The 24,160-nt window shown below is 36.3% G+C and overlaps 1 protein-coding gene across 2 annotated transcripts in view; it reads right to left on the minus strand.

The window, feature by feature from the left end:
* The window catches only part of TPK1 (thiamin pyrophosphokinase 1), a 343,195-nt gene that overhangs the window by 169,825 nt on the left and 149,210 nt on the right, over positions 1-24,160 (minus strand). For both annotated transcript variants that reach the window (XM_021692761.2, XM_021692762.2), the window contains 2 exons: positions 20,598-20,670; positions 1,565-1,660 (listed from right to left, as the gene is read on the minus strand). In XM_021692761.2, coding sequence (XP_021548436.1) covers positions 1,565-1,660; positions 20,598-20,670 — 169 coding nt within the window. The remainder of the gene's footprint in view (positions 1-1,564; positions 1,661-20,597; positions 20,671-24,160) is intronic.

Genomic DNA, 24,160 nt, shown 5'->3' on the forward strand with positions numbered 1-24,160 from the left:
TCCCAGCTTTCAATAATTTCAGTGTTGATGCTAGGAAAACTGAAACACCAGTTGTGAAGAATTTACAATTTCTTTTCTAAGAAACTATGTCTGGATGAAGCAGATAACTCTCAATGGGCTGTGTTCTGTTTTCGTTAAACAAATATTTAATTATAGCAATTTATTGCTGGAAACAGCACAATACATTTGGTATAGTTCAAGCTACAACAGAGATGGGAAATGTTCACTCAATTTTGTTCAGTTTGTACAATGTGCTACTTGTCAATTAGGATAATTAACAAGGCTTGTCTTCAAAGACAGAAAAGGATCTACTACCTCAACTTAGTAAATATATGCCAAAAGCAATCTTTGAAAAACTTTTGTGAGGGAGTAAGTTTTTCTTAGGTCTGCCCCTCCAACACCTCTGCTGTCCTGCCACATAGGTATTAGTCTGCATGAGACAGGTGGATGGATCTCAATCCCGGCTCCAGTCCAAGACAATCAGGGTACTCTCATCCTATGTTGCCAAAACCACGAGTGGCCTAATGGAGAGATCTCAGGACTGAAGTTTGATGATGATGATGGGAAGTGATGTCCCTGCTCCTTTAATCCCCCTATATGTGAAGGGCTAAAATGCTGCTAAAATGCTAAACCATACTAGAGACAAAGCCTACGAAGCAGAATGAAGACAATCAAAGAAACAGACAAGACATCTGAGTTGTATCTGAAGACTACCTATCTGACTATTGAGGCCAGGTTGAAATGTACTTCTTGTTATTTGTACCATCAAAAGCATTTTAATGTACAAAGGTGTTTTGCTACTTTTCTTAGTTTAAAATTACAAATCTGATCGTGCACCTCAGCTTACCCTCCTGCTTCTGCCAGTAAAAGAATGGTCAATTGCCATTCAATGCTTCAGGCTTAATTTGGTTGATCTTCACTAAACACTGGCTTAAAAAATATTTTGCATATTATTTCAAGTACCAAGAAAAATTGTGAAATATAATAAAATATAAACGTGTATACTAGCTAACTAGTGTTATTAAATGCTTGGATGCTAGGTGAGAATCACTGAATACCTTAGAGTCCACAAATGCAAAGTAGCAGACTCTTCTCTGATTTAAAAAAGTTGATCATGTTTTGTTTGTTTATATAAGAGTTTGTAATGATGACTCATGGGCCAAATATAGGCCATGTTTGTTTGTTTTGCCCTCACAATATTTAAACACACATATAAAAAGAAAACACAAATAGGTCTTCATGGAAACGATGAATGAGAGATGAAAAGTTGCTACTCATTTTAGGCCAAGAATGAGCTTCCAGTTTCAACTACTTTATATAAGGTCCACTTCACCCATTTTGTGACTTTATCACTATAAGGTATTTGAATCTTTGACCTCTGATTTAAGTGCACATTAATACTTTGGCAGCTAAGTACAGATTTATTCAATATACAGGAAAAATCTGACAGCCAAAACATTCGCACAAGAATAACTAATCACGTCAGAGGAGTAAAAACTTTAAGCAGGATCTTTCACATCCTTGGTACTAAGACTCTTAACCACCAAAAAGGTGTATATCTTACCTGTAAGTCTTTTTCTTCTATCTTTTTTTGGAGCAGTTCAAGACACTTGGTAAAGTCGGTATGGTCTTGGTCAGGCGTTGAAATAATCTCACATCCCTATGTGTTTAAAGTAAGAGAAAAGTTAAGAATTCATAATGATGGCAGCCTTATTATGACAAGATCAAACACTATAGAAGACAAGGTATCAATAGATATAGCCTATTATGCCTGTATTATACCCCAATCATTAGTATCATTATCATTATCTTTTTTATTTCACATAACAAGACATCTCAGAAATGGTGTTAGAATATCACAATAATGGTCTGATTATGACAATCATTTTACTCAACAAAAGTGCAGATTTATACTACATTAATGGTCTTTAAGAATCACTGCTGTGATGACATTCGAGATTAACATAAGGACTCTGGTACAAGTATTATAAAATATATTCACAGTAAAACTACCTGAAGTTGAAATGAAACTATTTCTAAAAAAAAAAAAAAAGTCTGAATTAAGTGGACCTCCTAAGTTTACTTACATGAATGGAAAAACTCATTAATATTGAACTAACGATAAAACTACATTTTAAGTAAAATCAAGTCAGCTGGTCTATAAAATTCCTTTACAGCACCTTTCTTACCCAAAGTACAAAGCAGCATGAAGAGCTACACTTGCATAAATACGTCTCTTGGATTACCTTTTGGAAATAATGAAGTGAATTTATATGGTCTTTGCCTCTTCTACACCAGAGACCTTACCTAGTGGAAAACCAGGAATATACTTACGACTATGAAGCTACGACAGCGCCAGCTTGTTAGCACTCGTGAACTCAGCTAGAGAAACAGTATTTCTGAAATGACCCCTTTTCCTCCACTGTCTTAACAAAGGCAAAGGTGTGTAAAACCGTAACTTAATTCACAAATGTAACAATTCGTGGTCTCTCATAAACAGCTGAGTAAGGGGAAGTTAAATATAATCCAGTATATAAAGTTGCCATTCAAAGACTTTTCAAGGATACAAAACACCCATACTGCCTCCTAAATTATTCTAAGAACTGTTCTCAGTAGATTTAAAGGTTCTTCTTTAACTTCAAGGTCTCTCTAAATGTGTCAAGCTCAACCTGGGCTTCATTCATTTATGACTACTATCCTACAAGGTAGGGACCAATGAAAAAATTAATTTCTCATCATTCAGAAATATACTATGCCCTAAAAGATATATATGTCATTTTTACAAAATCGTTGACATGTACTTTTCTGACCCTAAGAGAACATTGAAATTTACTATAATCACATAAAGGGCATAAAGAAGTTGACTCGTCTCAGGTTAACATTCCTAGAAAAAAGATATAAGAATATGCCAGAACCTACAGGGAAATTATCAGGGCTGAGGAGATTAGATTGTCACCAAACCAAAAAAAAAAAAAATCATTATACTGAAAGTCCCCTGAGGACAGGAATTATGTTTCACGCATTACTACTTCTAGTGCAGGGCACCAGTCTGCTACATGGTAAGTATTCAATAAATGTTTAACTAATATTCTTTTTTTTTTTTTATTCTTATGTTAATCCCCATACATTACATCATTAGTTTAACTAATATTCTTGAGGAATAAAAACGTATACTGGCAAAGAAGTAGGAGAGCATGGTATCTTATTGCTAAATACTGCATTTTAACAATGGGAAATCATTTTCATCTTTTTAGTGCTGACCATATAAATAATCACTCCAGCAAAAGGAAACAAAATGAAAAAGGCAAATTGAAATAGCAATAATACAATAGACGATTAACAGACCATTGTTTACATTCACAGTTATCCTCACAGAATCAACACAGATCCATAGGAAAAATTATAGTGAATGAGAACCCAAGAAATAATCTGGTCCCACTATAATATTTTGTAGATTAAGAAAATAAAAATGAGAGATTTAAATTGATTTGCTAAACCCTGGACAACTGGGTGCAACAATGTCACATCTAGAAATCCTACTTCTTTACTCTGATGTGGGAATAAATACCCAGATACCGGATACAAAAAGGTCATATAACATCTCCAGAGTTGGTGCCGTAAGAATGGTATCACGAGAAAAGCTATGAGCTTTTCCAAAACATATGAGCAAGGCTTAACCTCATCAATTTAAGACAGACACACAAAAAAGTGTAAGTCAGGACATGGAGACAGATTACCAGAACTAAATAATGTGGACTGTGTCTAAACCAAGAACTTCTACTGACTCTAACTGAGGTGTTTATCAGCCATCCATAGCTTCTTGGAATTGTCATGAGTTTAAATGATTCTAATCTCATCACAGATTGAGAAGGAATTCACTAGAAGTACAAACAGCCCCAACTGCCCTCACAGGGCAATTTACAACACTAGAAAGGAGACTGGCAAAACAAAGTATCAGCCAAAGTGCAATACCAGGCCTTTGGCCAACTAAAGATGTTTTTACTGTTTTCTGGGTCTTATGATAACATATTAACATCTAAAAGAGGAGAAATATAAAACAAAGATAAACTACCAAAATCCTGCAGACAAGGAAAAATGCAGAAATGCTCTAAGGTATCAAGTGATGCTCACCTATTATATATTTATTTATAATTATTTAGGATATACAGTAAGACTCCATTTATTAGAGTCAGAAGCCCTGGGTACTGTGAAGAATTTCAGTGGATTAGATGTTTAAAACACAAAACAAAACTCACACTAATCCAAGGACTTAGAAGATACAAAAAGCTAGGAAATTTAGCCAAATAAGTATATCACTTTCCAATAAATGGTTTCTAATATTAGCTTTCTAACAGATGTATATATACTTAAGAATATACAGAAACCTTCCAAAGCATAAACTGCAAAACTCCTTAAAGCACCTTTAACATACCAATGTTTGAGTGGAAACTTTGGTTTCAACTGTTACTGTCTTTGATTTTCCTTAGTTGCTTGGAATAAATTTTTTAGGATACAAATTATTATTTTATGAGCCAGCAGGTGGCTCCAATCTCATTCTATACACTTGCCTTATGACGTTTTTGTCATTATACAAACAGAAATTTAAATAGCTCAATTCTAATAATAAGTTCCCTTTATGGACACACCACTTTTTCAAGCTGTATTATTATTTTTTAATATTACACTTTATTAGTTTTGTTTTATACTAGAATTCAAAAGGAAAAGATTTAGATTGATGTCACAAATTTTAGTCTGTGTAAATATCAAGGCTATTTTAATTTTGTTCTAACCTAAAAGGAGTCTTCTGAAGATGAGGAACCACAATGCCCACCCCATGCCCTCCAAACTATAACCAAATATAAAAGGAAAAGCAAGGAAAACTAAGTTCAAACTAGTTTTAAAATTCTGTTCCAGTGTGTCGAATTGACCACAGACTTCCTCATTAGGTCTTTCTCATTCCATGAATCAAAACCAGGTCTTTCTCATTCCATGAATCAAAACCAGGAAAAGACACATGAAAATTTAATTATAAATAAATTTCCAGAGGCCCAGTCAACTACTTTTTAAGGGCTTACTAGATATATATTGCTTTATTAAACTGCACTGTGTACAGAGGAAGTAGGAATCTACCAAATACTAATGGCCCAGTGGTAAATAAAAACATGAATATCATAATTAGTAAACATGTAAAATATAAATACATGTTTGTTTGAATGTGAGAAAGGGAGCCAAGATAAGGGGAGGCTCTTTTTCTTCCTCTTTCCATACTAAGAAACTCCTAGCCATACTTCACCACTATCCAGTAAGTGCTTGAAAGAAAGTCAGTCTTCTATTCATCCCTAAATTGCTCCTTTGTTTTTGTTGCATAGTAGGGATAATGTGGGCATTTGAAATCTCATTTTGGTTTTGGGGCTAAGCTACACTCTAAAGTAGAGCCAGCCACAATACACTGCAATGAGATACTTGGAAAATTACTGATTGATTACATTAGCTTCTCCTCCATAGAAGTATAATGAACATCAAAAAACTGCACTGTTGAGAATTGTATTATAATAGAAAGTACGTATTAAGAAATTGAAATAATTTACAATATCAAGGAAGTATCATGAGTTCACATTAAAATGACAGGTACAGATATAAAAGGTGCAGAAAGATGCAGAAAAGCTACAAATAAGGTAAATTAACCCTACTGTCAACATGATAAATTAGCAGAGTGGAGGAGACTAAAGACGAAAAATCAGCAAACTTAAGTTACCAGATGTAGAACTTTACGTGTGAGGGAGTGCGGTCATGGAGAAAGTGAGCTGAAGTGGAGCAAATCGCATACACACACACACACACACAGGCAAAAGCTGTCATCTAGCAAAATCCTTTTCAACGACTCTGGGAATGCATGAGCTCCAGTCAGGAAGGGAAGACTCAGTGCTCCCTGAGTATCGGAAACGAACATCCGCAACTGCAGTTGCTAGGACGATACCGGGGCATGTCAAGCGCTCAATAGAAGTTTGATGGATAGAAAACTGATGGGTGGATTAGAACCATCTCCTCCTCATGGCACTCATGGTGTGCTTCTCTCGAACATACACGGGGATGAGCCTTAGACGAGTCTAACACAGAAAAGCAGCACTGTTATTTTTCCAAAGGTATTACGGCACCACTGCCATAAGAAAATCGTGCAACACTTTCGTTTTAGGGCATGACTAATACAGATTCTTAGAGTGGCGACAAGTATTAGTGCTTCATATGCAATTAAGCAAATTAAAATCCAACAATGTTAACAAAGTTAACATTCAGTGAGGGAAAGAGAACTACCGATGTACACGGAGGCTAACCAATGAAGCACTATGAAGTACTACATTAGTAATTCAATACCTTTGAATGAGTTGTAATTTATTTCTTAAGACCAGTGACAAGGAATCAAACTGACATCAGGAACCTAATAAAAAGTTAGCAATAAACAGTTTCCAGAATATGCCCTAGAATGACAATAGCTCACTTCAATTTTTTTTTTTTAGATTTTTTTTCTTCATTATGTTATGTTAATCACCATACACGACATCATTAGTTTTTGATGTAGTGTTCCATGATTCACTGTTTGCGTATAACACCCAGTGCTCACTTCAATTTCTAACTGCTAACTGCTAACATCTATAGTTACAGCAAACACAAAAATGTATGTAATATGTGTAATATATGATCCTAACCAGAGTAAAATCACAAATCATTTAAAACAGATAGGTTTAGGGCGCCTGGGTGGCTCAGATGGTTGAGCGTCTGCCTTCGGCTCAGGTCATGATCCCAGAGTCCTGGGATCGAGTCCCGCATCGGGCTCCCTGCTCCTTGGGAGCCTGCTTCTCCCTCTGCCTCTCTCTCTCTCTGTCTCTCATGAATAAATAAATAAAAATCTTTAAAAAAAAAAAAAACAGATAGGTTTAGGAGTGCCTGGGTGGCTCAGTCGGTTAAATGTCTGACTCTTGATTTTGGTCATGAAATCAGGGTCATGATCTCAAGGTCATGAGATCGAGCCCCTGCACTGCACTAGGCATGAAGCCTGCTTGAGATTCCCTCTCTCCATGTGCCTCTGCCCTTACCCTTCCTTTTCCCCTCTCTAATTAAAAACAACAAAAAAGATAGGTTTATGTTCAGGGTGGCATACTTACATTTTAAAAAAGAAAAAAGTTTAAACAATAAGGGTTATGCTAAATGCTTAGATTAACCAAATAACTGTATTATTACATTAACCAATTTCATTATTTTATAAACCATTAATAGCCTACTTTATGAGTATTAAAATATTTTATTCAAATGACCAAATATTTTTATTATGTAAACTTATTATATCTACCTAATTACTATTAAAGTATTAACCAAACTATGAGCTTTAAGCTCTAAGCCTCATGAAGGTGTCCTTGTTTGCTACTGCATCCCCAGTACGAGAACTCGACACAGTGCATGGCAAGTAGGAAGCATTCAGTAAGGGAATCAAGTCTCTTATAAAGGCCTACGATCAATTATCAGCTTAGACCAGGGATCAGCAGTTTTCTGCAAAGGATCAGAGAGGAGCTCTTTCAGGCTGTGCAGGCCATAGGCCCTGTGTCCCAACTATTCACTCTGCCCGTGTATCATGAAGGCATCTACAGATAATAGAGGAATAACTGGGATATCTGTGTTCCAATAAAACTGAAATCCGATGGTCATATGCCTAAGATAATTTTCACATGCCATAAAACATTCTTCTTCTTTAGATTTTTTTCCCATTTAAAACTGTAAAAACACTTCTTAGCTTGCCATCTGTACAAAAACAGACAATGGGCCAGATCTGGCCTGTGGGCTGGAGTTTGCCAATGGATCCCTGCTCCAGGCCCACAGTTAGTTTTTGTGATTACAACTAAACCCTATTCATGCGTGAGAAATTTAATAGAAGGATAAAGATTCAGCCCTTTACAAAAATCTCTCTGCACCTCATTTTCCTCATCTGTAATGGAACTAATCTGCCAACTAAAATTGAGACTGAGGTTCCAAGTGATAATGCACATAAAGCTCCAGGCCCAGCAATGAACACAGCAAATGCTCACCTCAGCACTTCCAAAGAATCTCTAGAAACATGAGATGCTACAGTCAGACCACCTCACATGAAAGATCACTAGAGTAAGCAACATATTGTTAATATTCTCCAAAGGACTTTGTGTGGATGTTTACCAAACTATTTTTGAATAACTAAAAGAAATTATTACAAGGCAATGAGTGTCAATAATCAATCTAATTGCAAAAGACCAATGCAAAAGTCATTAGACTGTCATTCTCGATTAATTTACTGTTTGCCAATAATTTAACGAATATAAGTTAATTAGTTTTTACATTTAGCACACATAAAACCTATCAGGTTACAGTATGTTGACTCCTCTAAAACTCTTTAATGGGAAAGAAAACAGATCCTTTGAAAAAAATTGTAACAACATATCAATTGTTATTTCATATGCTATATCCACAGAGAGACTTGGCCTCATTAAAACAAGAGGCAAGGAATTAAGTCTGGTGAAAGCATTCCCAAATCTGCTATTAGCTTATTCATTTTAGGTGAAGTCATTTGGTGCCCATCCATCTACCCAGGACAAGAAAGGACTTGTGCAAATTACCCTGAAGAGATTTTATGGGGCTCTGAGACTTCTGTAACTTTATGGGCTGAGTTTATAAGGTTCAGAATTCAGAAGTGTTATTTCCTCCTAGGTACCATGCACACCAATTCTGAATATTTATTTGGAGTGGCTTGCATATAGCCTCGCACCTCGCATAATTAAATGCAATATGCATGTAGCTATAAAATCTAAGATGCTTTTCAATAACCTAAGATTTTTCCTAACTAAATATAACCCAATTCTTTGAAAAATCAGAGAATTTTAAAAGTATGTTAAAATTAGAATCTTAACATTGTGATCTGCTGATAATTAACTGTCTTCCTCATTAAATTAATAACACTTATAACTAGTATTTGAGTACACATTTTGTTATAGGAGATTTTAGTCACTTTACATGAGTTATGTTCTTGAATCCCCACAATACCCTTAATAAGGTAAATGTCATGATCACATTTAAGATATGCAGAGTGAAGTGTGGAGAGATTAAATTACTTGCCCAAGGTCACACAACTGTTGAGGCCATTCTATGTGATCTGAAGCCCATACTCTTAACCAACCATGCTTTGTACTCAACCCTGCTTAATTAAACTTTGGGTATTTTGGTAGGTTTAAGCCAAAATAGTTGGTTTTCTCCAGTTTTAAGTACCTGAAAATCCTTTAGCTCTTTCGCAGACATGACTCCTGCCTGACCCCATGTTGTTTCCTTAGTAGCTCAAGGTGTAGAGACCTCAGACATCTGCAAACAGGCACTGAATGCTTAGCTATCTCGCTCTTTTTCCTGCTTTCCTAACTTACAATATTATCACAATATTTATCATTATATTCATGACAATTCTGCTATTAAACTTACCCTTATGCTCAATATCTCGGTGTATAAGTGTTTCTTTCAGTTTATTTTTCTTAGAATTAGAAAAAATGAAATTACTGGGAAATAGTAAGAAAACGGTTTATGATCTTTGATATATGCTGCCAGGGTGCTTTCTAGGAAGGATGTAAAAATACGTATTCCCACTAGTAGTAGAGGAGGGCAAAGAGTTTCTTAAAACGTAACTGTAGGAAAGATAATTCATCATTAATTTCTTACTGTGAATTAGTTTAATTGCTATACTTGCTTCATAATAAGCAAAGAGAAATCACTTTGATTAAGAGAAAGAGGACTTCGTTGGAGAGCAAGGAAGAGAAGGTTAAGATAAGTCTGGAGTGTGAAGCAGGAATGAAATGGGAAGTGGTTCATCAGATTGAGGACTGAGCGGTGAAGAACAGTATGAAAGAAATGGACATTTCTGGAAGGGGAAATAAGTGTCAATCAACAGGCTGTAAGAAAGGAGGCAAAAAGCTATCAAAGATTATCTTTCAAGTTGGCTCTGAAAATGAAATAATTTACTATCCCATCATATTAGAATACTGACATGAATTTTTTTGTAAATAAGCAATGATAAGAGTTTTTTTTTTAAGCTATGATAAAAGTTTTATTGAGTCTTAAAATTCAGGCTCTCACACACTTTATTTTCCTCTATTTACTGCTAAAGTTGCCTTTCTTATTGTATGTAAGCATGATATACACTTAAAAAATATTTTGGGGAGACATATTCAAGAGTTTTCTAAAAATTGAGTATGTTAAAGTATTAATAATATTTCCATAATCATTCTTAAATTGAACTCACCAGAACAAGAAACTGCCTGCCAGATTAAGAGTACAGCACATATAGGGCAAAATGACACATACTCTGGATAATCAAAGATGCAGACCTAAAATTAGCCCAAACTTGTTCTCAAGTTTAGTTAGGTAAATCCAACTGGAATCTAAATCATCTATGTTCCTTGATATAGGTATGAAAATGGTCTTTTACTCTATAGAAATGTAATTACAAAACAACCATTTCCCACTTTCCACTTTATTGTATAAAGCATACTATGGTAGATCACTCCTTCCATTTTATTTACCAACCTTCTAAAAACAATTCACTTTTCAACTAAAAAGATTTTTTTTTTAATCATCAAATGACAGCCTACAAGTAATGATTTCTTCAGCAAGACGACCACAACTCTTAAAAACCCCAAGTAACAGGCTGCCTGATATAATTTAGTGTTCTCCTTCTGGTTTTCTAGATCATGCATAAAAGAGAAGAATAAACGCAATTTAACCTTGTTGCAATTCTCTATTCAATCCCAAACATAGAGAAACATTCTCCTCTAGCGCAATCTTCACTGCTCTGGGTGTTATAACCTTTCCTTTCAACATGGGATTGAATGAGAACTATAGCTTTCCAAACAAGAAAGTCACCACTTCTATTAATGGAAGTCAAAAGTCTTTTTAGAACAACGTGGGGTCTTAAATGATGGCTTTTTTCCTAAAAGCAGAGCCAGAGTTCTTTTGGAAGAGAGTGCACCAAAGTGTTAACATAGCAGGCTTCAGACTGTTACCCTAAAAAAGCTTTGCCTGCAAGGTTGGCCCGTGGCTCACAATTGAGAACTTGAATGGTAAATAGTTCCCTATACTAAAAAAAACATTTTTTTTTCTTAAAAGCTAACAGTGGGTTACTGTGCCTAAACTGTTTATTCAATGTGGTTTATGCTGATCACCTGCTGGTTTTCTTCCTGGGAGTCTGGAACTTTGATACACACTATGCAGAGGGTATGGGTGCCCTACATATGGATGCCCCCAGTAATATTTTGGGCATTGAGCTTCCCTGGTGATAATACCTCACACTTATTGTCACAATTTGATTAAGCACATCCTGTGTGACTCCACTGGGAAAGAACTCTTGGAACTAGTGATTGGTTTTCTTCAGATTTTCTCCCCATGTGCCTTTTCCCTTCACTGATTCTACTTTGTATCCTTTTGCTGTCATAAATCACAGCCATGATTAGTATCAAAAAGACAAGAAAAACAAGCACTGGTGAGGACATAGAGAAAAGGGAACCCTCCCTGCACTATTGGTGGGAACGTAAATTGGTGCAGCCTCTGTGGAAACAGAAGTTCCTCAAAGAATTAAAAAAACAAGCACCATGTAATCCAGTAATTCCACTTCTAGATATTTACCCAAAGAAAACAAAAACACTAATTTGAAAAGAGATATGCACCTCTACATTAACTGCAGCATTATTCACAAGAGCCGAAGTATGGAAGCAACCCAAGTGTTCATGGATACAGGAATGAATAAAGAAGATGTGGTAAATATACACAATAGAATGTTACTCAGCCATAAAAATCTTGCCATTTACGACAATATGGATGGACATAAAGGGTATCATGCTAAGTGAAATAAACTAGACAAAGACAAATCATGTGATTTCACTTATATACAGAATCTATAAAGCAAATGAACAAAAACAGAAAGTCATAAATACAGAGAACAAACTGGTGGTTGCCAGAAGACATGGGGGGATGAGTAAAATTGGTGAAAGGGATTAGAGGTACAAGCTTATCCAGTTATAAAATAAATGAATCATGGAAATGAAAAGTATAGCACAGAGAATATGGTCAATAATACTACAGTAACTTTGTATGCTGACAGATGGTAACTACACTTACCGGTGAGCACTGCATGATGATGGAATTGTCAAATCACTGTGTTGTACACCTGGAACTAATATATTTATCAACTATACTTCAATTAAACAAAAAAAATCACAGCCATGAGTACGACTATATGCCAAGTCCTGTGAGTCAGACCTCCTAGTGAAGCATGGACTTGGGGATGGTGGTGGAAACCCTGAAACAAAGAGCTAAAGAGATTCTTCCTCAATTAGGATGTTTGAATAAGCTTCTGTTTTATAATGTTCTTGTACACATCCAGACCGAGAGATCTGCTCCTGGTCTGGATGCTGTTCCTTCACAACCACTCTGAATATGCTAAGGAAAGAATGAGCCTCCACCAGGGCTCCCTGCCAAGTCTCCCAAAAAAAGTGAGAAGTGAGGAAGGGGGCAGGCAGGCAGCCAGCGCTGTTGCCCAGTTACTTAGAACTAAGCAGAAGTAGGAAAGGGATATTAAATACCACACAGAGAAAAGGAGGTTACAGAACTTCCTCAGCACATGAATGTGATCCTCACTTTGCTTTGAGAAAACTCCCTCCTTTCACTAGAGGATTACTGCATAGTGGTGAGAAAAAAATGTGGATTCCGGGGGCCAGAATGCTTGTTTAGATCCCACTTAACCATTTCCTAGCTGTGTAAGCATGGGCAAGTTGTACAACCTCTTTGTGCTTTCCATTATCTATAAAGTGTGGATAATAGTTCTGACCTAATGAAGTTTGTTGCAAGGATAAATGAATTTATAATTGAAAGCACATAAAAATATTTGGCATCTTGGAAGCACTGTAAAATCATTGTTATTTTCAAGGTTGTGGTGATTATTTTTTCCTATCAACTTTTAAAAGGAGAAGAAACCTCAAACAGTGAAACAAGATTATAATCATCCAAATACATTTTAGCCTAGCTGGAAACCAACGTGCATTAGGTGTTGGTAGGTAAAGGGTAAGTGTTCTGTGGTCAAACTCATTGAGAAATACGAAAGTGAACAAAATCAGATTTTTGGAAGCCTTCCTTAAAATGATATTGTCCATGGTGAATTTCCAAAAGGGGCATATAGAATGTCCAATTTCACAAATCCATTTGGTCACAGAAATCTTTGTTTGCATCAAGTATCGTGTGGCATCGGTGGTTTGCTGATTACAGCAGCAGGATTACATACCTGCTTCATATAAACTGTGATGAGAAGCCTCTACCTACTAGGGATACCAGGATGATGACCATAGCCCTCAGGTTGCAGAAGATCACATATTAATAGATATCAAGGAAGAAAATTATGAAAAAAATATTTATATCAAGCTCAGCAAGAAAAGTACAAAGGAGGGAGTCCCAAAAGATATAGGTGGGGAGCCAAGCAAGGGAAGGACTGATGAGCAGGAGTGTCCCATGAGCCACACGAATGAGTGGAGAGAGATGGAGTCAGAGGCCTAGAGAACACAGAGTAGGATTAGGAGAGTTAGGCAATCAGCCTGAGGTCATTTGTGAGGCATTTAGGAGTTCTTAAAAATGTAAAGGGCATAGACTTCCCTTTTTTAAATACCTAAAATATGTTAAACAAACTCAAACAAAACAGGCTTTGAAAAATGTAGACAATTTAAAATAAAGTCAATTTGAAAGGACTATGACTGAGGCAAGCATAAGAATTAAGGTATATTGGAGAGATCCTTCCACTTAATGTCCCCCGCCTGTCTCATCATTCCCCTGGAGAGATGCTAATAAGGATGAGCTAATCTGTTTTAAGAATATAAAGTGAAGACCCTATCACTCAGTTGTCAATGGAAACTGCCTGTCTATAATTCCCTTAACAGAGGCTTTACACCTCAACATATGTTAATTAGTCTTAAGGCGCAAGCCTAAGAATTTACTATACTCAGGTTTTTGTTTTATTTTTTAAAGAAATATACCAATCAATGGAGTTGAGCTTTATACATTCACATAGTTTCCTGTCTGGTATAACAGTCAAATTGGCTAACATTTTACAATTTCTAACAGCCCAGTTTGTCATTTTCTCTAAATTAATTGGATCACATCTAAAAGTTGTTGGCATGTGGCCGGGCAAAGTGGGAAAGAGACACAGCTAGGAGGAGGAAATAATAAGATTCATGACATTTGGTAGATCAATAAAGATGTTTTTAACTGGAGATTAAAAACATCTGCAGAGATTCTGTGAAATTTAAATAGAACTGAACCTGAGGCATTATCAAACTCAAAAGGATGTTTTCAGTAATTTTTATTCTGATTTATTAAATCTAGGTCCGTAAATTGTACACTTATGGAAATAAATGGATTGAAATCTCTTTAAAAGCAGTATTACTGAGAATTTTGTATTTTTGTATTTTTTGTAATTTTGTAAATTATAATATACAAAATTATAAAATAATTTTGTAAATTTGTATTTTTACAAAAGTTCGTATGTAGACAATTTTAGAAAGTAAAACAAAATACTACCACCTTACATTAAAATAGTTCTCCAGGACCTTTAGAGTACTTCTACATGTATAACACCGTACGATCATTATTACAAGTTTATGAGAAAACCAACGCTGATTTAATTTCACATGCCTTAGTAAGGTTTCCATATGTGCAAGTTAGCAACTCAAAAAATAATTCGTACAATTAGCTTAGGAAAACATGACTTTACCATTTATAAAAATCCACAAACTACAACGTATACTAGTAGCTAAGACTCAGTGGTATTTGACGTCTCTGCCTGAGTACAATACCTAGCCCTACCTGCCACCCCCACTATTTGAAAATCAGTGTCCTCATCTTTAAATTGGGAGTAATACAGAAGCATTTCTTGCTTAACATTTGTAGTCCATTTATGAAAAATCAGACATTCTATTCAAATGTCAACAAGAAGCCAATTTCCCATTATTCTGACAGGGAAAAATGATATTTAAACCCAAAACCTCAGTCTCCAAAAATGTAACAGAAACATTTATAGAGGTAACAGTCATTAAGAGGAGATATAAAATGATGAGCCACTTTTTACTGCATGTAATATTTATAATATCTTATAGTTATGAAAAGGAGCACAGGTTAAAAACGTTTAGACATACTATCCTTGTCTTTCAAGAGTAGTCTTCAAAAATTTGGGTACAGCCAAACCAGTGTTAGAGGACAACGAGAAAACCTCACTGAAAACACTGATTTAGTGTACGATATTCTTCAATAATTCACGTATTTGCCTAAAAAAAAAATCTTATCTTTCCCAATTCTGAAAAAGATATTAGAAAGACCCAAGGAGACAATAATATGCCTGGATCTCTATCTCTACTCCTGAATTTACAGTGCTAGAACTACCTGGTAGCCTAGAATAATCTTGTTATGTCTGTAATAGAAAACTGGTGGTTTGGCATCAACCCAACCTTTCTGCTAGTCTTATTCATCATTTACACCAGAGGTCATTGTATGTTTTCAATCAAGTCTTGCTTTTGTAACTGCAGTTCTACCAGGGTCTTTGCCCACACCATGTTCTAGTATTTTTTTTTTTTTTTAAGATTTTATTTATTTATTTGACAGAGAGAGACACAGCGAGAGAGGGAACACAAGCACGGGGAGTGGGAGAGGGAGAAGCAGGCTTCCTGCTGAGCAGGGAGCCCGATGTGGGGCTCGATCCCAGGACCCTGGGATCCTGACCTGAGCCGAAGGCAGACACTTAACGACTGAGCCACCCAGGCGCCCCTTTGTTCTAGTATTTTTTTTTTTTACCACTGTTGTGATACCATATTGTGTTATTCCAGCACTTGGAAGGATTAACAGAGAAGATAAAATCAGAACTTAGATCCAGAGTCCTATTCCTGACTTACAACTAGAGTCATTTTCACCATACAGTCTGCACAAGGCCTTCTGTTCATAGTAACACTTTCTGGAATGCCAAAATACTCACCTGTAGCAAAGGAAGACATTCATATACTTAAAGGCTACCTATGCCTTTGCTAATTTTCTATTACCAAATCACCGTGGTTCGTCAATGTTCTATCTTGGCTCAATCCTATGTCCTATAACAGCTCTTGTCTAATTTAATACCTTACTAGTTTGGTCATTCTTGGTCTGGCCCAACTACTGCCACCCCAGAATTGAGGCTGGGAGGGAACGGCATGATTGAAATGTGAAGGTACAATGTATGGTCAACACACTGACTGTAATCCTGTTGAAGGTGAAGACACTCGTTCCCAGGGATGCTAAATACCTTGTGCAAGCAACTTGCCCAAGAGGCCAAAGATCTAGTGTGTTGACAAGCAGTAGTGCCAGGTGAGCCCCAGCTTCAACCAAATTCTTCTTATAGGAGACATGGATAGTGACCCAAGAGCTGTCTCTGACCAGCTCTACCATTTTCTTTTGAGTCATTTAAACTTTATGGGCCTTAGCTTTTTCATCAGGAAACTGGGCTACATGACATTGTTGAATTTTTTATTATATTTTAAATTATTGTACATTTTATCATTATATTTATCACATATTTTCATCTATCCTACACACCTAAATTTTTTGAAAAACCTTGTTATTCTGTGGCTCTTCAAGGCATTTAAAATACAGCAGCTAGTTATTGAATCTCCCAAATATAAAGGAAGCATGTTTGAAAACCCCCTTCCTATATCTAGTCAAGACCCCATAGACCACACCTCAATCAAAGCGTTGGGCATGACTGATTGGGTAATTAAGAAGGATGAAATATGTGATTCTAACCTTGAATCAAGGAACACTGACTCAGAGCATAATACATAAAATTATCAAGGGGAAAATCTGTAAGAGACATTCCTCATTCTGAGCTAATATCATGAGCCATGCAGGGAAGAACTGAGACACAGAGGCAAAAGGAGAAACACAAAGATTTTACAGCTCTATCTGAAAAGGAAAGCTTTATGGAGTAAATTAAGAAAGGCATACCATATGCATTCCTATGGACCATATGTAATTAAGTGGTGGACTTAACGCCCCTCCATGTCCAAAATCCAAAGGAATAAATAATTAAGGCCTATGAACATAAAGACTAGTGACTGCATTGTTGGTATGTAACTTTGCTTGAAGCAGGTTACGCATATGAAGAATCAAAGAGAGAACACGAATAACTATGTTTTCTTCTTCCTTCTTATATATTACTAATTGAAGACCAAGCATCTGTTATGACATCCTTAAAACATCTTTCTCACTGCCTAACACTCAGGCTTTATCAGAACAAAGTCAGTCAGATGGCGTGTTACCCAGCCTCCAAGATGGCTACCAAGGATTCCTGCCATCTGGTATTGACAACCTTGTGCAGTCTGATCCCACATCGTACAAGGGTTGGTCTGTGTGACTAGCAGCATCTGGCAGAAGAGATGGTAAGATGGTGTATCACTGCTGAAATTAGGTCACAAAAAAGACCGCTACTTCTGTCTTGGGCTGGCTGTCTTGTATGCATGTCCTCACTCCCTTCTCCCTTCCCTCTCTGGAAAGCAAGCTGCCATGTTGTGAGCAACCCAATGGCATAGAACTGATGCTTCCAATCACTAACCACTGAGAAATAATAGCCAGTGAGACCACCCGGCAACCACATGAATAATCTTAGAATTCTGTAGCCCCAGTGGAGCCTCAAAATGACTGAAAAACCCAGCTACATTATAACCTCATGAGAAACCCTGAGCCAGGATCACCTAGTTAATCGACTTCTATATTCCTTACCTGGAGAAAGTGTATGAGATAAAAATTGTTTGCTGTTTCAAACTGCTAAAATTTAGTATAATTTATTCCACAACAATAGATAACTAATGCAGATGGCAAGATCTGGGATATAAAATATTCTGTTTAAAAGCTGCCCAATCAAATACTCTATATTTTAGTGTTCTCAGAAATTAGGCAGGCAAACCAACTTAAAGTTTTATATAATCAGGAGTGCCTGGGTGGCACAGTTGGTTAAGCATCTGACTTAAGCTGAGGTCATGATCTTAGGGTCCTGGGATCGAGCCCTGTGGGGAGTCTGCTTGTTCCTTTCTCTCTCCCTCTGCCCCTCCCACTGCTCATGCTGGTACGTGCTAAGTAAAATCTTAAAAATTAAAAAATAAAGTTTTATATAATCATGCAAGCTTGAGTTTTTCCTATAAGTCAAAGACATATCTACTAGGGAAAAACTGTGTGAATAAATGTTGGCTACAAAACCCACTTTATAATTTTAACAAACTTAAGCATTTTAAATTCCTTCTTTATTTTACTTTCTTCACTAGAGCCGTTTCAGCTTCATTGAAAACCCAGATCAGGTAAGAGAAAAAAAAAAAGTATTTGAAAGCAGAGATAACCTTCTTTCATTTGTAAAAGAGCAGCTTAAAGACTAAATTGGAGATAATGGCTTATACGAATTGTGCGAGATGCTGCATTAAATTGTTGTCATTAGTACCATTATTAAAACTGTAGCTAAACACCATGTGCTATATAGGGCACATTAGCTATATAAAAGACATCACTGGTGCCCTCTGGGAACAGATCAGAAAAGTTCAAAGCTGTGAGTTCCCATCAATACTTGAAAAAACTGGAACTATATCAAGTTATAACTACGCAATGTAGGAATTATGAGATGAGCTAATCTTACTTTAAAAATTAAGCCTTAATAAATAAAAATTAGTTTTGAGGTTAAAAAAATTGAAGAAGTTATAAGAGAAAATTCATCAAATAGTAGTTAACTCAAAATTTTCCTTTGTCCTTGACCTCATTTCACTGAACTTAGACATTAAGGAGCTGGCTTCCCCTCATTTCCTGTTGTTTCCCCATCCTGGTAGGAATTATTGGATTGACACTTCCAGTTCTGGCAAGCCAGCAGCATTTAAGAGCGGGGGAGAGGGCACCTGGGTGGCTCAGTTGGTTAAGCGACTGCCTTCGGCTCAGGTCATGATCCTGGAGTCCCGGGATCGAGTCCCACATCGGGCTCCCTGCTTGGCGGGGAGTCTGCTTCTCCCTCTGACCCTCCTCCCTCTCATGCTCTCTGTCTCTCATTCTCTCTCTCTCAAATAAATAAATAAAATTAAAAAAAAAAAAAAAAAGAGCGGGGGAGAAAAGTCACATCTGGCCAGATCTTCAACTTGTTTCTAGGTCTGCTTGTTCCTACCTCTCCTGCTGTTTCTTCTGCTTCCGAAAATATGATTAATATCTATGAATTTGTAAAACTCTGCATTGTAAGCAAGGCTGAAGGCTTTCCATCCCAAAGAGGTTGAGGTATGGAGTTAATGAGAAGTGAGACTGTGGGGAATGAACAGAAAGATGCCAATGTTAAAGTAATTGAGCATGAATATCAAACACTGACTTGGGAACAGTCTTCATTTGCTGATAGAGAATCTCATCAGCTGGTGGGCAGAGGGAACATGCCCAGATCTGCATTCACTGCCAGCCCTAGAATTTCCAAATCATAACAGCCTATGCATTATAAACTTGGTATCTGTTTCCCCATCTAGAATGTTTTCCTTTCCCCCCCCTTTTTTCCTTCCTTCCCTCCCTCTCTCCTTCTTTCTTTCCTTCCTATGAAAGGTTGCCTCCCCTTCTTCTTTCTGAATTTACCTCACTCATCTGATGCCTTATAAAGAATTTAAATTTTTATCTCAGTAACTGCTGTTTCTTTCACAATTGTGTGTTATTTGCTAATACCAATTCAGAATAACACAGATGATGGTGTTGTGGCTAGAAGAATTGCTGAGCTCTAATTTTTATTTTAAAAACTCTGCATTGCCCTCTAAAACCAGTGAAAGCTTAAATTATTTATTACTGTAATACATTCCTATGTGTCTTCTATCATTCTCAATTAGATCATCTATACATTCTTCATTGTGGCAAGGATCTCCGGAAGGTTTGCATAATAGTGATAAAATGAACATCTTAATAAGCTGTGTGTCATTATTAATTTCAAGTTGTAATGAATAGTTTTATTCAGTACAGAGTAATAACAGTTTCGAGAAAACTAAAATTAAAGAAAAAAAAACTGTGGTTCTCAAATTCTGGGGACACATAATTATGCATTTTTATAAACATTCATTTACAAGGCTGTTTTTACTAGTTTACAATGTAAAAAATAGACAAAACAAATATAAGTCAATTGGGAACTGGTTAAATTAAATACAGTATATTCATTAAAGGAAATTAAAAATGACTTGAAAAATATATATTAACTAATGAGGTTGTAGGCAGTAATAGTATATATTAAATGAGCCTATATAAACTCATTTAAAGTATATATGCATGAAGGACTAAACATTAATGAATATCTGATGGTGAAGAATTACTAAGACTGTGTTTCCACTTGTCATTTTCCAAATCTCTATTTGAATGTGTATTACAATTGCTATAGTTTTTTTAATAACCAAACAAAGAGTCTCCAAATCCCTACACATACGCCAAGGAAGCCAGAACGAACATAAGAAAGGCAATCATATGTGATCTTAAATATAAAAGTGTTTGTAGTTTACCTTGACGGCATAATATTCTTTAACTTCAGGCCTAATAGAATCAAAGTCTCCACTGATGAATTCAGGCAAAAAGCTGAAACAAAGAATTCCAAGTAAGTCAACTAATTAAGACTACTTGTTTGTTAACCTTTAAAACTATGCCAAGAGGATGTCTTATACTCTTGGTTTCTATATAGTGTGGTTATGACTCCATATACCCGACTAATTCATCAACTTAGTCACACTGTCAGTCAATGTTTATCCTGCTTTAAAAAATAAAGATTAAAGAAGATTATTGGTTTTAAAAACTCCCAGTTCAGGGACACCTGGTTGGCTCAGTCGGTTAAGCATCTGCCTTCAGCTCAGGTCATGATCTTGGACTGCTGGGATGGAGCCCCACATTGGGCTCCCTGCTCTAGGAGTCTACTTCTCCCTCTCCCTCTGCCCTCCCCCCTGCTCATTCTCTCTCTCTCTCACTCACTCATTCTCACTCTCTCTCAAATAAATAAAATCTTTAAAAATAAATAAAAAAAAAAACTCCTAGTTCAAAAACCCTAACACCAACACTCATAATCTTTCCATATTACTTTCTACATATATACAAACCTTTACATTATTTTGCCCTCACACAAGTTCAGAACTTCAACAAATTTGAACAGAACAGATGAGGAGGATGATTATGCATTCTCTGCAGAGCAGGAGTCAGTTCAAAGACATTTTCCAAATGCCCTGTTAACACTTCTAGAAACAGGAGGCTTCTCGACAGGTTTGAAATACTACAAGTCACGGTTACTAGGTAGAGGGAGAGAACTCCCCAAAACAAATGTTTCCAATTACATCACAATTATCTAATTTCTCTTCCCTACATTTATATTTTTATAGAACTCTTCCAGAAAGCCTATCTTACTCTATGTACATAAGCCATCCTTTACTATTTTTACATAAAGCATTTGCATGACCCGGTAGAATTTCTTCCCACTTAAAACACCTAAGTGTGGAAAAATAAAACTTCCCTGGATTTCTCACTGCTCCTACAAAAAGCCTTAGCCCCCAGAGCCTCTGAAAAATACATTATGTAAAGAAGGGAATGTTTACCTTCATCCTTCAGAAATATTCTACTTTTCACATCCCATGAGAATTAGATCTGCACGCATTTATCCAGTTAATTGTTCTGATTCAAAAGAATAATAAAACTTCAATATGTCTTCTCAAGAGGGCCAAGTTGCTACATAATAGACTAGATCCCTAGCTAAAAGGAGACTAGAGCTTTAGTTTGCTGAGTATTTTATGTCAAAAGAGTTGAAGCCCCAGAACTTGGAGAAATCTCTAGGTCATAAAAGCCAAGACACAGAGGCTATCAGGCTCCTAGAGAGATTCTACTGCTATACCAGTGAGTTGGGGTTAGGTTTCAGGGTCACAGAATTTAAACAGAGATTCTTGCAAGAGGGCAGAAGCTGCCACAACCCTCTTAATAAATTTAGGGGGAAAGTCCTATTTCCTCTTTTTCCACATATGCAGGGTGCAGCCTCAAGCACAGGACAATGGACCTCGTGGTCACTGAAGGGCCAAAGAGTAAGAACTAGAGCAACGGGGACCGAGGTAATAAGAAACTGGACTCAGAATACCTTATATGTGCACTCAGGATAAAATTAATAAAGATGAACATGAAAAACCCAACACTAACTCTGTTCTTTCATGCAATTTTTTTCAAGTTTTTAACTTAATTGGAAATATTACTTCTTAGGTCTAACCTAATTAACTAATCTGTGTTAGACCAACTCTTCTTTGAGCTGTATGTCCCGAAGACAAATGGTAAGAAGTTCTACTACAATGATCTGTACTGCATAAAGTGCTTAGATTTCATAGTTGGTTTCTTAACAAATGATGGTAACCTACTGAAATGTTTGGTAATTAATAAAATTTTACATTCACTGAATATCAACCATGTACAAAAGACAACAGTTTGTTTCAGAATAATGCAGAATTGGGAAGTACCTAAGTTTTAAAATCACTTGCCTGGTTTCAATTATCTTCCTGTAAACTTTTCTCCTCAAAACGTCCCTGGCCACATATCCATTACTTCTAATTTCATTTTATACCTATTCAGGTAAATACTTTTTACTCTATTCACATGAGGACTAAAAACAGACTATTAGCTCTTTCCTCATTGTTTTTCCTGTTGCAAAAATTCATGGATTTTTAAAGTTTCTTTAAAATACCTCCATCAAACAACATTCAAACACCCACAGAACAAAACTCACATAGAGCTCAGAATATTATTATTGCTTGCTAGGGTCTGAATGTTTGGTACCCCTAAAATGTGTATGTTGAAATCTTAACCCCTAACATGATGTTATTAGGTGGTGAGGCCTTTAGGAGGTGACTAAGTCAGAGGATGGAGCCCTCATGACTGGGATTAGCGCCCATGTAAAAGAAACCCCAGCTCTCTTGTCCCTTCCACCACATGAGGACACAGTGAGAAGACAAGCATCTATGAACGAGGGAGTAGATCTTATCTTACACTGAACCTTGATCTTGGACTTCCCAGCCTCCGCAACTGTGAGTAATAAGTACTTGTTGTTTACGAGCCACCCAGTCTATGGGATTCTTTAGAGCAGCCAGCGAGCATGAGGCATTGCTGCAAGGGGTAAAAGGAATCATTCCTTCAATATCCTCATTACCTTTTGTAAGGAACCGAAATCCAAGAAGTCAAGTGAATTTTGTATATATGGCTAGTATCCAATCTACTTCACCATGTAAAGCAGCCATTTAAACTTAGGACTCTGGTTCTGTACAGTATGAATCACCCAACTTCCTCATAAAACTGACTTTATATTACTCTACAAATTTTACTCCCTCAGATATCTAGAATCAACTTGCCTGTTTCCAAATATCATATTGATTTTGACAATAAATAAAAATGAAAAATAAAAACTGATACACACAGGCAACTAGTGTCTGTCCCCTTAGGATATATACTTTTTAAACAGAATTAGATCTCTTTTTATCAAATATATTGTGAATCATGAAGGAAAGCAATCATATAAATTTACTTATATTTTCATACAAAATATTAACAGGAAAACAGACATATTGATAAAAGATAACTTCGATTAACTTTTTAATATAATTTTCTCCAATATAACATACATGCTTTAAAATGAACAAGGAAAAAAATGAACAAGGATACTTATTTCTAGGAAGGCTCATGCCAAAAATACACCTGATACACAGGCTGAGACAGCTACAATAATTATAACTTTTTGTCATAGAATACAGCAGTTTTGGAAACTTGCTGAAATGTGCTTTTGGACAGAGCAATTAAAAGCCCATCTCACATTTCTGAGGCATGGGCTGCCATGGTACTTGGGCATTCTGAAGAGGTACTTACTGGGGATGACACTTCCCAGATACAGAGATATGATGTTACCATATAGAGTTTACTCAGGAAGAATGTTTTCACAACTCTTTGGGGACTGATTGCTTATAGAAGGTGACTAAGGGTATATGGAATTCTGTCTCCACTGACCATACTTCTGTTCACTGTTGGCCTCGATCAGACCCGTACACCTCATCTTGGTATC

The sequence above is a fragment of the Neomonachus schauinslandi genome, chromosome 12, assembly GCF_002201575.2.
Source record: "Neomonachus schauinslandi chromosome 12, ASM220157v2, whole genome shotgun sequence".
In the NCBI taxonomy this organism is placed as follows: Eukaryota; Metazoa; Chordata; class Mammalia; order Carnivora; family Phocidae; genus Neomonachus; species Neomonachus schauinslandi.